The sequence below is a fragment of the Pseudoliparis swirei genome, chromosome 7, assembly GCF_029220125.1.
Source record: "Pseudoliparis swirei isolate HS2019 ecotype Mariana Trench chromosome 7, NWPU_hadal_v1, whole genome shotgun sequence".
Classification (NCBI taxonomy): Eukaryota; Metazoa; Chordata; class Actinopteri; order Perciformes; family Liparidae; genus Pseudoliparis; species Pseudoliparis swirei.
This window is the reverse complement of record NC_079394.1, coordinates 8,178,772-8,192,203: the sequence shown is the minus strand read 5'-3', so window position 1 is coordinate 8,192,203 and position 13,432 is coordinate 8,178,772. Positions and strand designations below refer to the sequence as shown.

The 13,432-nt window shown below is 44.8% G+C and overlaps 2 protein-coding genes across 2 annotated transcripts in view; one reads left to right on the top strand and one right to left on the bottom strand.

Annotated features, from left to right (window-relative positions):
* Positions 1-5,048, bottom strand: part of LOC130197408 (leucine-rich repeat transmembrane neuronal protein 4) — a 44,657-nt gene extending 39,609 nt beyond the window's left edge. Inside the window, exons 1-3 of the mRNA XM_056420070.1 lie at positions 5,039-5,048; positions 2,520-2,699; positions 571-2,099 (exon numbers count right to left, since the gene is read on the bottom strand). Coding sequence (XP_056276045.1) covers positions 571-2,099; positions 2,520-2,699; positions 5,039-5,048 — 1,719 coding nt within the window. The remainder of the gene's footprint in view (positions 1-570; positions 2,100-2,519; positions 2,700-5,038) is intronic.
* A 5,405-nt stretch (positions 5,049-10,453) lies between these two features.
* lrrtm4l2 (leucine rich repeat transmembrane neuronal 4 like 2) lies at positions 10,454-12,733 on the top strand. The gene is made up of 2 exons (XM_056420069.1): positions 10,454-10,526; positions 11,121-12,733. The coding sequence occupies exons 1-2, from the start codon at positions 10,454-10,456 to the stop codon at positions 12,731-12,733; spliced, it is 1,686 nt and encodes a 561-aa protein (XP_056276044.1).
* Positions 12,734-13,432: the final 699 nt, after the last annotated feature.

The window sequence follows — 13,432 nt, the reverse complement described above, 5'->3', positions numbered from 1 at the left end:
ATCAGCTGGTATGAGAGTAAATATTAAAACATATTTAATACGGCACATAAAACAGTTAAAAGCTCCCAGGATTTGTGTATTTGCTTCAGCTGTTGTAACAAATGCACAGGATAGGAAAGGACCCCCAGCACAGTGACTAGATCTTATCATTTTTTATCATTCCATTTTGGACAGCAAGCCATTTGTGAATAAATAATAGGGGCTGGCTGATAACACGTAGATTCATCAATGGGCTCCTTTATGTCAGGAAGAAAAGATGAACCTACTTTGTGCATCACGCATCTTTCTGTATGTAAGTTCTCTGGGTTAGAGGAGCTGCCACTGCAGTTTCAGCTGATCATATTTTATCACTAACACTGTATGACTCAGAACAACAACCGGGTAATCATATGGAAACAAACAAAACCCATCAAGTTGGAAAACAAGTCACCATGCACTGACCCTTGCTTCCTCATCCCAAAACAGACCACAGCAGAGGAGAGAAAAAAGAAGCTTTCTCCGCAGATTGTTCGCAAATTTACCTCTCATGCCTTGCAGTGGAAATGGATTTTTGTATGGCAACGGTCATACCTCACATTCCCTGGAGCCTGAGATGGTGTATGTGTAAGGTCCTGTCCCATTAACCAGCATATCCATAGTCTCTGAGTGTGAAGGCTTGTAGTCCACATAGTACTCTTGCAGTGGTGAATTAAGGGAGCGCTCGCTCTCCCGTGCATGTTTCTGCCGCTTTTTAACCACCGAGCGCTGGTGAAGCTGTTTGATGCTGCTGGGATAGCGCTTCCATGCGACATAGATTACCAGTAGAATTATCGTCACAGATAAGAGGAGGGCCATGCTGCCAGCTATGAGCTTGTGAAAGGACACATACTCAGTGTCTGGCAGAGGGATGGTGGGGGAGGCCTCGGAAGGAGCAGCGGAGGCTGTACTGTTCCAGATCAACTTCTTCTGTGTGGGGAGAGGCAGCAGCTCCGGTTCAAATGCAGAAGTGAGGGTCAATGTCGTTGATGGGATGGGGGCCGGTGTCACTGTACAGATGTTATAAGTCTCCACCACATCGGTCACTTTCTCTCCTTGGGCCTCCTTGGGGCCAGCACAGATCATTGCAGATTCTTTGTTCCCCTTAAAGGCCTTGAGCCAGGCCACCAGTGGACATATGTTGGGGTTACAGTACCACAGATTACCAGCCAGGCTGATGGTGATGAGGGAAATCCAAGCCTCCACTGTCTGCTGAGACACATTGCTGAGCTTGTTGGAGTCCAGGTTAAGAGTCTGCATATTGGGGAGGCATTGAAATGTTCTCGGGTCCAACACGTCAAGCTCATTTCCAGAGAGGTCCAGCTTGTGCAAGGAGGTCCACATCCACGGCAGGCCCTGGGTTAGCAGTTTGATACGGTTCCATTGCAAATAGAGCGCCCGCAGGTTAGTCAGGCGGGGGAAATGAGCAAAGTTTATCTTGGAGAACTGGTTGTGCTCCAGATGAAGCTCGATGAGTTTCTGAAGTCCCGCAAAGGCGTTCCGTGTGAGGCTCCGTAGCCTGTTGTAGCCCATATCAAGAAACTCCAGGTTGCGGCAGTCGAGGAAAACTCTCATCGGGACCGTTTTTAAAGAGTTTGACCTCAAATGTAAACTGAGTAGTTTCCGTAGACCCACAAACTGATTAGGCTGCAGCACCTTCAGTTTATTGTAGGAAAGGTCAAGATTGCGCAAATTCGGAACGTCGTGAAAAGTGTTGTTTTTAATTTGTGTGATCTTATTGGAGCTGAGAATCAGTTCTTTGAGCCTTCGTATCCCATGTAAAGCCTCGCCGTCCACATCACTGATGTAATTGTGGTCGAGGTAGAGCCACACGAGTTGACTCAGGCCAGCAAACTGGTGGGCTCTGAGGTCCATCAGGCTGTTGTAACGCAGGGAGAGGCCCTGCGTGCCGACAGACACATTACTCGGCACGTCACGGAAGGCATTGGATTCGCAGTATATTATTTTCCCATCACATCTACAGCTCTGGGGGCAGGGACGCTCACGGATGCTGCTCGGAGCAGCAAGCAGCCAGGCGGGCGCCACCACTGTGAATACAAGCCATCTGAACATCACCAGAAGTCCTGCAGACACACAGAAAAGTGATAGACTTAGGAGCATAACACACACACACACACACAAATCAGGACAAATAAACACAGACTAGGAAGAATAACACCAAATGAAATAACACATTAAACTGAGTGAACCAACAGTAAAACCCATATACTGTGGTCGGAAGGGGGTTATTTGCAGCCTATACCTCATTTGCATCCCTGTGTTCATGTCAAATCTAGGCACACACTTACATGGATAACCACATGCATACGTCAAATAGTTGCTGAGAGAAAAACCCTCCATCAGATCCCTCAGGCTGAAATCATCACTCACAAACCGCAGGGGGCAAAGACACCCGCAGCATTTGCTTTGAGTGAATTGTAATTATGAAAACGGCTGAAGACAGAAATGCAGAACATAAGTAGCTTGCGGAGCAGAGTACATACCCATATTTGCACGGTGTCGGCTTCTCCTCATGGTTCCGGCTCTCTGTTGCATGCGTCCCAGGTCCACATGTTCGAAGCACTCGGCGTTTGGTCCAAGGAGTTGGACGCGCACGGCGAACGCCTGAATGCTCGGGAAACGTATGCGCACGTTGCGCGACAGCCAGATCCACCGCCGCACACCTGTCGGAGATGTGAGCAGCTCCAAGAGATGCTCATCAACCTCTGTCAATAGTTTCCTACGTTACCGCACAACATCGGCAGGGTAATGCATGTTTCAGCCGGCCACCTTACAGAAAGCCCTTGGATGGAAGCGCTCGCGCTCGTGTAGAGTCACGAGGATGAAACTCTTGAGCGCGTGCTTTGGGAGGCTGGGAAATACATTTTAAACAACCGAGTCGCCAATTGTGAAATCTAGCTTGAGTGGCAGAAAAGACACCAGAAAGCGATCAAGGGAGGACATTTGACAGGAATACACTGAGGTCCAAACCCGACCAGTTGGATGTATCCAGACTCAGAGGGAGGGAGGAGGCGCAGTGTGCTGTGGATTCGACCCGTTGGCCGTGGCATCACGAATAAATCAGCTGTATAGCAACAGGAATGATGTCTGTTTAGGACTAAAAGGAGCTCACTGATGCTCGTTTCAGGACTTGAGATGCCCTCTTCTGGCCACTGAGTGACTCTCCGCGGCCCACACCAAAGCAGACCCTTGTCCTCGTGAACAGAGCCTGCATATCAATTCCAGCAGAGGAATGGGGAGTGTGTCTGATCCGCATTTAGATATGTGAGAAGATCTACTACAGAAATGAGTCTGACGAGCAGTGTTCGTAACATGCCTTTAATATCTGATAATGATATATTATAACGGATGTATTAACACTTAAGGAGTATTTCGATGCTGCAGCCGGTTGTTGTAGTCCAGTGGATATATCTTTAATGTATGCTACTGGCTATGGTTTAATCTTAAAGAATGGATCATATTTTAGAAGTACATTTTATGTGTTGTACAATCCTAATTTAAGTAACCAAAGCCAACGTGTCAGTCAGAGTTTTAACTCCATCAAACAAGCAAGAGCAATAATGTACATTGTCATCTGCAGGTATAGGAATCTACACGGTGGCTATATCCTATATTTCCACAGCTCATTGTTGCGTGTTGATAATGAAATGTGACATGTGTCAACAAAAGGTGCTCTCGGGCCTTATAATGGGACTTTGAATCAGGGTCGAAGTCATCACTTCTAATGGGTCCCTGTGCCCTCGTACCTATAATGAGCAGCGCGATTACCTCTGATGGACATTAATGAACTCAGATCGCAGATAGTTTGTGACAGAGAACTCGGTGGAAACAAACATAAAACTGATGCATCTAGCACTTCAGTGGCAGTTACTGATTTAATTTATATTGTTTGATCAATTATCTAATTGAGGACGGGGCAGAAACGTGTGCACACACACTCTTACTCTCTCTCTCTCTCTCTCTCTCTCTCTCTCTCACACACACACACCACGCTGACTGGAAGAGTGGCATACATTACCCTGTACCCTGGGCTCAGACTTGAATGTCTCCTTCAGTGTCCTTGCATGCATGGATGGGGTCTGATGATGCTTCCATACTGAGCGAGGATGAGACTCATGTGACTCAATATGGTAAACAAGCTTGAGATAAAAGAGCTATACACATTTTGAACAAGGAATTTAGATGGTGTGGCTTCTACCTAGAGGTGTTTATATACATATATATTATATACATCTAGAGAGAGCGGGGGGAGGGGCATATAGAGAGAGCGCGGTGGGGGGGAGTAAGACACAGAGAGAGTGCAGGAGGGGTGGAGAGACTCAGAGGGAGGGGGGGGGGGGGTGTTCCTTCCTTTCTTGCCTGGCTCTGTTCTTTCCTTTCCTATACCCTCCTTTCCTCATTTCCTACCTTCCTTGCCTCCTTTCCTTGCATTCTTTCCTCCTTCCTTCCCTTACTTCCTTTGTGTGTATCAGTGGACACAGAGACACACCCACATTCTCTTTCTCTCCTCCCACAACGTATTGCATGTGTTATTATTATATACGTGTTGAATGGCCCAATAAAGAACCCTGAAGACATATCACGATGCAGTCATCAAACCATTACAATGCATTTCAGTTTTAACCCAAATCTGGATGATACGTCAGTTTGTCAAAAAAGACAGAAAGGTCTGAAAGAAGAAGAGCACGTGTTTTGGAAGTGCTTGTGTTGGATGTGGGAATATGTCCACCCTTTCATATTGTTCAGGGTGCATTTTATTAACTTAAGGAGCATGTGTTTTGTGGCATCTGTCAACTATTAGGTGGCCACTTCACTCTTGGAAAACAACCCCCTGCCTGTCCCCTGTGTGTTGTCTCTCTGGATGTGGCCCTCATCCGTTCACTCCTGCTACTAATCAACACACAGCGGAGACCCGTCCAGCTCCTGCAGTAAATCTTCTCTTTCCAGATTGTTCACTTACTAAAATGGCACTAATGCCTCGGACAAACTTAACGGCAGTCACCTTTCCCCATGTTTACTCAAACCGTGTTTAACGGCGTGTGTTCCTGCGCCTCAGGTCCATTCCCCATCTGAGAGCTGAGTCTGCTTCCTAGCCAACAGCAGGCTCACTCAACCCTCCACTCTGAATACAGTCCACTTTAAACTCTTACCAGATCTTGTCTGCGTCTGAGTCGAAAACATTACTTGACTTTTATTAACTTAAAAATACAAATGCAACATATCTGTGGTAGCCTATTGGAACCAAGTTGGCTATAATTTGTAAGCATATACTTTGAATTCTGGAGTGTGCATCGTGAGTGGTCACTTAAGTCTTAATACACAAAAGCACTCCAAATGTCTTGTTCTGAATACCGTGACCCCCCGACTCCTTGAATATTATCTGTAGTTCTTAATAATGTCCCACAGGCATCCCTGCATTTCATATGAGCCCCTCAAGAGGACAGCATGGCGGTCTCTTACACGCAAAGCATGGAAATCCGAGCCACAAACAACAACGGCATATTGGCACCAAATGCACTCACCTCACTTTGCAAATAACTCAGCAACCAAATTGCTTCCTATGAAACTTTAATGACTGTCTGTGACTGAATAATGGAGCAAGGTTCTTGTTTTTTTGCAGCATAATGAATCCTACAGAAACACAGTGTGAACATGTATAAATAGTCAAGTAATTAGATGGAAGAGTGACTTAAAACAGTGTTGAAGCAGCTCCTATTTACTCTGACTCCTAAATGGGTTAATTACCCGGCAAATTACGCATACAAAATATCAAAGCAGCAGTTAAATAAGAGGGCTTATCCAAAAACATCTGGAACTTTATCCCCTGCTGCTTCTGGGATTCAAATGAAGGAAGGAAGAAGAAGGACTGCATAAACGTGCTTAAAATTCTCTTTTGATATGCCAATGGTTGAATATTTACTTTTCTCTTATTATAGGCTATCTATTAAGGGGTTCCCTAAATGTCTCCCATTGTTTGTGCCGGTTCGCTGTTCTTATTTAAATAAAAGTCCAAAACAATGTTCTTCTTGGACGATTAACAATTTCTGATGATTGAAAAAGCTAAAGGTTTTTCTTCTGACCTGAATTCATATTCTGTTTTATTTCAAGAGACTATTTGTTTTGTATGTGTGAGAAGAATCTCTACATCTGTCTTTATACTAATTCACATCGTGAAACACCAGCAACAGAAGGGCTCCACCCTTCACATCCAAAACATCAACAAAACACGAAATTAAGTCTTTGCTTTAGCAACATTTAACCCTTGTGTTGCCTTAGGGTCATTTTGACCCGAATCAATATTACACCCTCCCCCCGCTTTAGGATTAATTTGACCCCATTCAATGTTTAATGTCGGTGTTCTTTCGGTAGTCAACAAACAAACATAAAGTGCCTCACACTTAAACTTGGAAAACAATATTAATTCTAATAATTTTCTGGAGGTTTTAATTGCTGGCGTCAAATTGAACCCAAAGGGTAAAATATGTTAGAAAATATAAAGGTAACAGGAGGGTGAAACATTGAATTGGGTCAAAATGACCCAAAGGCGGGGGGAGGGTGTAATATTGATTCGGGTCAAAATGACCCTAAGGCAACACAAGGGTTAACACAAGGGTTAACACACTTTCTTGTGGTTAAATACCCTTTTAAATATCGCTCTCATGCCTAACTAAACACAGTTGTGCAGGAGGGTCTGTGAGGATCAGCTGGTAATGTATTATAAAGAGGTCGATAATGGGCTTCTGCCTTTAAATCATGCGTGAAAACAACCGCTTCATAGTTTCCTGCAATATTGTCATCACAAATGTAAAGGTGGTTCTTTGGCAACTTTCTATTTTATTTGTTTCATTACTTCTTTATACATAATGCATTGTGCACACACTGCGACAAGACCAGGGGGCATAGAGGTTTTTTTCTTTTTATTATTGCAAAAATGTATTCAATGTCCAATAATGGTCGTTCTCCATTATGAAAAAAAAAAAAAAAAAAGACTACAGGCCGCAACAGGGATCATTTTTTAAAAATAATTTATTTAGAACCAATAAATAATATATTGAGAAAACAAATGACACACAGAAGCCCCGATTTAATTTGTTAGTGTAAACAGGAAATGTGAGAAAGTAAATTCAGCCAATGGAGAAAACGTCACTCTGCCCCTTCAATCACATCTAGTTCTGGTGAGAAGAGGCCTGAAGGCTATATGTCCAAAAACACACACACTCACAGAGTCCTTAAGCGTATGTTCATGCACTGCGGGGCATTTTACTATCTAAAAAAAACATACAGCAGTTAAACCAAATATACACACACTATTACTGAATCACATTTGCATCAAACTTCAGCACTGAGCTACTTCCAAAGCCACTCCACTGATTGTATTTGGTTTATTTATTACTGACACATTGGCCACCTTGTGGTTGTAATGTTTTCAGTGTTTCCATCAATTAATGTTCGTGCCTTATCTTAGTATTTGGTATTTATTCTGTTCCTCCTGACGCAGCGCTCCTGAACAGCGTTGTTGAACGGGGTGGCGGTATCAGTATGAGGACATGAGCCACTGGGGCATAACGGAGAGACTTGCATGCACGCTAATGAATGCTTGGCCCGCCCGACTATGTAAATAAAGCACAAAGAAACTCGGATTACATCACACACAAAGAAGGAGAAAATATCTTTCCATACCAAATAGTTTAACGAAATAACTCGTATACATTTTCAGTCATTCAGGCACTAGAATGTCTGTTTTTCTGTTACGCTTCGACATCTTATTGTTTATCAGGATGATGTATGGTTGTGTGTAACACGTTTGTTCCGAATGTGCAAATGAAATTTGAATGGAGCACCTGAGTTTAGCCCACTGAGAGTTGTGTGTTTGCATGAGCGACGGGTGTTATGAAAAACCCTTATCAGCTTCCTAATGGGTTCTTTCGCACTCAAATCAGTTCAGTGCACCTTGTCTCACTGTAAAACATAAAGGAAACATTTACAAGAAAGCATCTAAATACCAGAAGAGAATCATGCAAATAAGCAAACACGCTGGAACCGAGCCTCAATGTCGCGTGTCCTGCCCGCGGTCCATATGGACGACACATTTAGGGTCCATTGGACCTGGCTGTGTCTGATGCCTCCTGCCATGGCCCTGCTGATGCTCCCCCGACCACTCTTTACCTCCTTCTGTCTCATGGTTTGTGGAGGTCTGGATCGTGGTCTATGCCCACTACGAATTATTCATATTCTGTCATATTCATTGAATGTGTTGTAACTCTATTCCTTCTGTACACATGACATCTATTGCTTCTGTCCATCCTGGAGAGGGATCCTCCTCTGTTGCTCTCCTGAAGGTTTCTACCCTTTTTTTCTCTGTGAACGGGTTGTTTTTATTTATTGGGAGGTTTTCCTGATCCGATGTGAGGTCAACGGTCAGGGATGTCGAATGTGTACAGATTGTCAAATCCTCTGAGGCAAATTCGTAATTTGGAATATTGGGCTATACTAAATAAACTGAATTAAATGGAATTGAATGTACAATCAATATCACATGCTGCACTGACTTGTGTAGATATTCAAAACGTTGTTGTGGATAACTGTGGACAGAATCCGAATAAATCTGGATCCATGTGTCGGTGTTTTACATTGAAAGCAGTGACAAGCATCTGCAAATCTAGTACAGTGTGATGTGCATCTAAAAAGAATATACGCATGGATTCAAAATTTCTACTTTTTAAAAACTCCTCTGATAAAGGTCGACAGTAGCATCATTTACGACTCACATTTTGATATCTCTGAATGGGGGTGAATATGTGAGGCACATTTATTTGTGTCTTCTGTAATTGCAAACATAGACCGAGGATGTTCGTTATTGTCACCTGAGGATGATTACATGGTCAAATGTCAAGATCTGTCTGGTGTGCAGACAGATTAATCGATTAATCGCATTAATTTTCTACACGTTCATGTCAAAAATAAGACTGGATCCATAAGTCAGTCCAGCAGATCCTCTCTCACTGAGCATCGCAGCAAAGCCGCCCCGCTGTAAGTGTCATGGTCCTTAAGCCGCCGGTTGTCTCCCACTTCAGGTGCACATCCCTTGAATGACATGTGAGGCAGCGCACCCTCTGAAGAGACATTGTGTTTCACAGTAATTTGAACAATGTGCTACAATGAGCCTGGGAGGTATTCTCTGAACATAATAGCTCAGTTTCACACTTCATAGGTTCCCCCCTGCTGTGGCGTTCATCACATATTTCATTCCACAGGCATCAGAGGAAATCCTGTTTGACCAAGAATCTTACCATGACATGAGATGAATTCATTAGCTCATTTCTTCCAACCACAAGGGACCTGGGTGCTGATTTGTCTCTGGTCTATGCTAAAGTCATGTGATTGGAGATTGATGTCAACAACTCTTGAAATGGGGCATTTCCTTTTGCATGCACAAGGGGTTGCTGTTACCACACATTACGACTGAAGCTCTCAAAGGCTATAAAGAAAAGTGTTTTCCACACCGATGTGTCCATTGTGTGTGTGTGTGTGTGTGTGTGTGTGTGTGTGTGTGTGTGTGTGTGTGTGCAAAGCAGCATCAGAAAAGTGTGACAAATTAGTATGAAATGACCACAGACCTACAGGTGTCTCCTCCTACTTAGAGGCATGTTCTTTCCTCTGCAGCCAGGTGGCGGTCCACTTCATAAGGGCCATTGATTTGAATACTGATAATCCCACCTAAACATAGACACCTAGAGGTGTCACCTGTTTATCTACATACCCCCCCCCCCCCCCTGCTGCTGAACGCTGTGGGTGAACCCTGTGCGTCAACATCACACGTTTAGCTTTTACCATAGTTGTGACACGCAGCTGATGGGGACCAACAATCATGATTACACGACGACCTGTCATTTGCCAAATGATTAAGGCGATTTATGAATGGAGATCTTGTGTCGTCCAACTCCTTTATTCTGATCAAGGAAATAGTATCCTCATCATCGTCAGTATGATGCCATCTTCATGCATCCTCATGGTCATTATTAGCCAGTAAATACAAATGTGAACACAATTATAAAATTAAATCATCAAATTAAATTCTATAAAAATCTAATCTACTGCAAACATGTCATAAAATCAAATGTCATCATGAATGTATCTTAATTGTCTATGTATAGCCTCACCTACAATAATATGTCACATGCTATTCATTGGAAGGTATACATACATACCTTTTAATGAATTAATTAAATAATAGCTGCACAAACACGTTTCGTAGAGCCGACAGTAGCCTTTATGGGATATGTATTAAATAGATGTGAGTGCTTAAGGACGCCTACGCCTTCGAGAGGGGAGACAGAGACAGAGAGAGGTAGGAGAGACCGAGGGGGAGAGGGAGAGAGAGAGAGAAGCTGCATACAGTGACGGATCAGGCGCTTAAATGGGTTATTGCGCACACAGCCGGCTGAACTACAGCGGCGACTCCAACTCCGACCCAAGTGTCCGGGTGTCCAGTGAGCGCGCGTGCCGCACCGATCGAGGGGAGCTCGCGCCGCTGCGGACAACTTGCGTCTATTTGATTCATTAATTGGAGACACAAGTGAAGCTCGGAATGGGGATCGACTCTGAGGCTGCATGAACTGCTACTGTGCAATCTGAGAGCAGTTGAATGTGCTCTTTATTCCGGAGGATTACTCCTTCCTTCAGTAACTATGGGTAAGTCATCGTGTTCTTAACAATTTACTGACATGTTTCAAAGGCTATTCTCAGTTATAGGCTACTGACAGATTGAATAGTTCAGAAATTGAATATCTTCCATCTAGAGAGTAAAGAGGGTTACTATTTACTATTTATTCAAGCGTGTTTCTGAATATTTCCACACATCCTCACCTTAGAAGTAGCCAATGTCAGACTGTGTTTAATTTTGCATGAGGCGGCTCGCTCTGGGGTCTCAGACATCAGACCTCAAGCTGCTCCTCACTCCACCATCTCCTGTTTGAATAATGAATCACTCACATCTTTTTAGTTCGACGTCTTTCAACAAACACATTCTGGGGAAAAACCAAGTCATCCCTTTGATTGCATGCTCCCCACTCTACCCCCAACAGGTTCTGTGATGTTGGACTGGAGGTTATCATGTCTTCTTCTGCATGCAGCTGTTCTGCTGCTGCTCAGCAAGGGGGAGAAGATGTGCCCCGCGAGTTGTCGCTGCGAAGGGAAGATTGTTTATTGCGAGTCTGGCGTCTTCCAAGGCATCCCAGAAAACATCACCACAGGATGCCAAGGTCTGTCTCTGCGCTATAACAGCCTGCTGGTTCTGTTGCCGTACCAGTTCGCTCACCTCAATCAGCTTATCTGGCTTTATTTGGACCACAATGCCATCAGCGATATCGACGCGTTAGCCTTGCATGGTGTGCGAAGGCTCAAAGAACTCATCCTTAGCTCCAACAAAATAACTCACCTGCACAATAACACGTTCAGCGCAATACCGAACCTGCGAAATCTGGACCTGTCCTATAACCAGCTGCAGTCTCTGCAGCCAGGGCATTTTTATGGTCTGCGCAAACTACAACACCTCCACCTTCAGTCTAATGGCCTGAAGCAGATCATCATTCGTACTTTTCTTGAATGCCGCAGCCTGGAGTTTTTGGACTTGGGTTACAACCGCTTGCGGAGCCTCACCCGCACAACGTTCTTAGGGCTGTTCAAGTTGAAAGAACTTCATTTAGAGCACAATCAATTCTCCAGGATTAATTTCTTCATTTTCCCGCGCCTCACCAACCTGCAGGCTCTTTACTTGCAATGGAACCGCATACGATCCATCAATCAAGGCATGCCTTGGACCTGGCACAAACTCCTGAAATTGGACTTGTCAGGGAATGAAATCCAAATGTTGGACCCGGCGGTTTTCCAGTGTATGCCGAACTTAGAGATGCTGAACCTTGAATCAAACAAGCTCAGTAGCGTGCCTTTGAAGGCCGTGGCAGCGTGGACCTCGCTAACGACCGTCAGCCTGGCAGGTAACGCCTGGGACTGCAGCCCCAGCATCTGCCCTCTCATCGGATGGCTCAAAAACGTGAAAGACTCGAAAGACATCAGTATGATATGCAGCAGCCCCAAGTCTGTGCAGGGCGAAAGAGTCGTGGACGTGGTGGAGAATCATTCAACGTGTGCGGACGTGGCTCGTGTTTTTTCCACCCCTTCACTCATCCTTCTGACTTCCACCCCAATTGTGAACATCACAACTCACCCTGACCTCACCACAGACCCCGGTACCGAGTCACCTGTGCAGAGGTTCGCCCCTTCGGCCGGCCGTCCTCGTGCGACACACGGAGAGACGGCAGAGTCCGCGAACATGAGCTCTGCATCGCCCGCCTCCTCTGGACCCCCGACATCGTTTATCCCAGAGCTACACTTTGAACATATGGCTTTCCATAAAATCATTGCAGGCAGCGTCGCCCTGTTCCTGTCAGTGGCATTGATCCTCCTGGTTATTTACGTGTCGTGGAGGCGCTACCCCAACACAATGAGGCAACTGCAGCAGCAGTCAGTCAAGCATAAGCGCAGGAAAAAGGCCCGTAAGCAGGAGCAGGACCTGAACTCTCAGCTGCAGGAGTACTATCTGAGTTACCATTCCAACTCGGAGACCATGGACTCGTTGGTGAATGAGACGAGGCCGTGCACATGCACCATATCCGGATCCATCGAATGTGAGGTCTGAGCTGCCAAATCCACCTTACAAGACTGAAAGTGCAATTGCTAAGGAAATGGTCTTTCCACAAGATCGAGTGCTTTTATCTCTGCAGATTCTGCAGCACTGAAGGAAATACTTGGGGGCATATAGTACAATATCCTTCTGTGCACAGAGGAAGACGACTGGAATGGAGATATATGTTTGGAGCTAATTACCACACGGACTGACACAAGAACAGCGGCGGGGTCAGCCAGGGTCGCTGTGGATGATGTAACCTAGCACCTGGACCACCGCCAAAGTAGAAGTGAAGCCCTGTGGAGAGACTGACCTTATTCTTAGTCAAACTATATTGCCATGGAACATACAAACCAACAAAGACACTTTTTACTTGCTAGTTTTAATTTGTATTATGTAGCTTGTAAATCATTTTGGGTGTATGTGTGCATCGTTGAGTGTGTGTGTGTGTGTGTGTGTGTCATGGGGATGCTCTGATAGGCTCCTGGTTTACTGACTTCTGTTCGGATGAGTTAGTGTTGCACCTTATCCTCACAATATACTGTTGTCCCGTTAAACTCTGTGTTGCATCTGGCCTATCAGTGCAGCAACGAGGAGGAGCACTATACCAATCGCAGAGAGAGCGTCCTGAGATCTTTTGCATGAAACGATCTCCTGACGACAAGATGCTCTTCTCTCTCTTTACATGATCAGTTCTGCTTGATGATAACG

Coding starts and splice junctions, on each gene's coding strand:
- lrrtm4l2 (XM_056420069.1), top strand. CDS start 10,454: ATGGGTTATTGCGCACACAGCCGGCTGAACTACAGCGGCGACTCCAAC. Junction 10,527..11,120: donor CCCAAGTGTCCGGGTGTCCA/GTGAGCGCGCGT, acceptor TACCCCCAACAG/GTTCTGTGATGTTGGACTGG.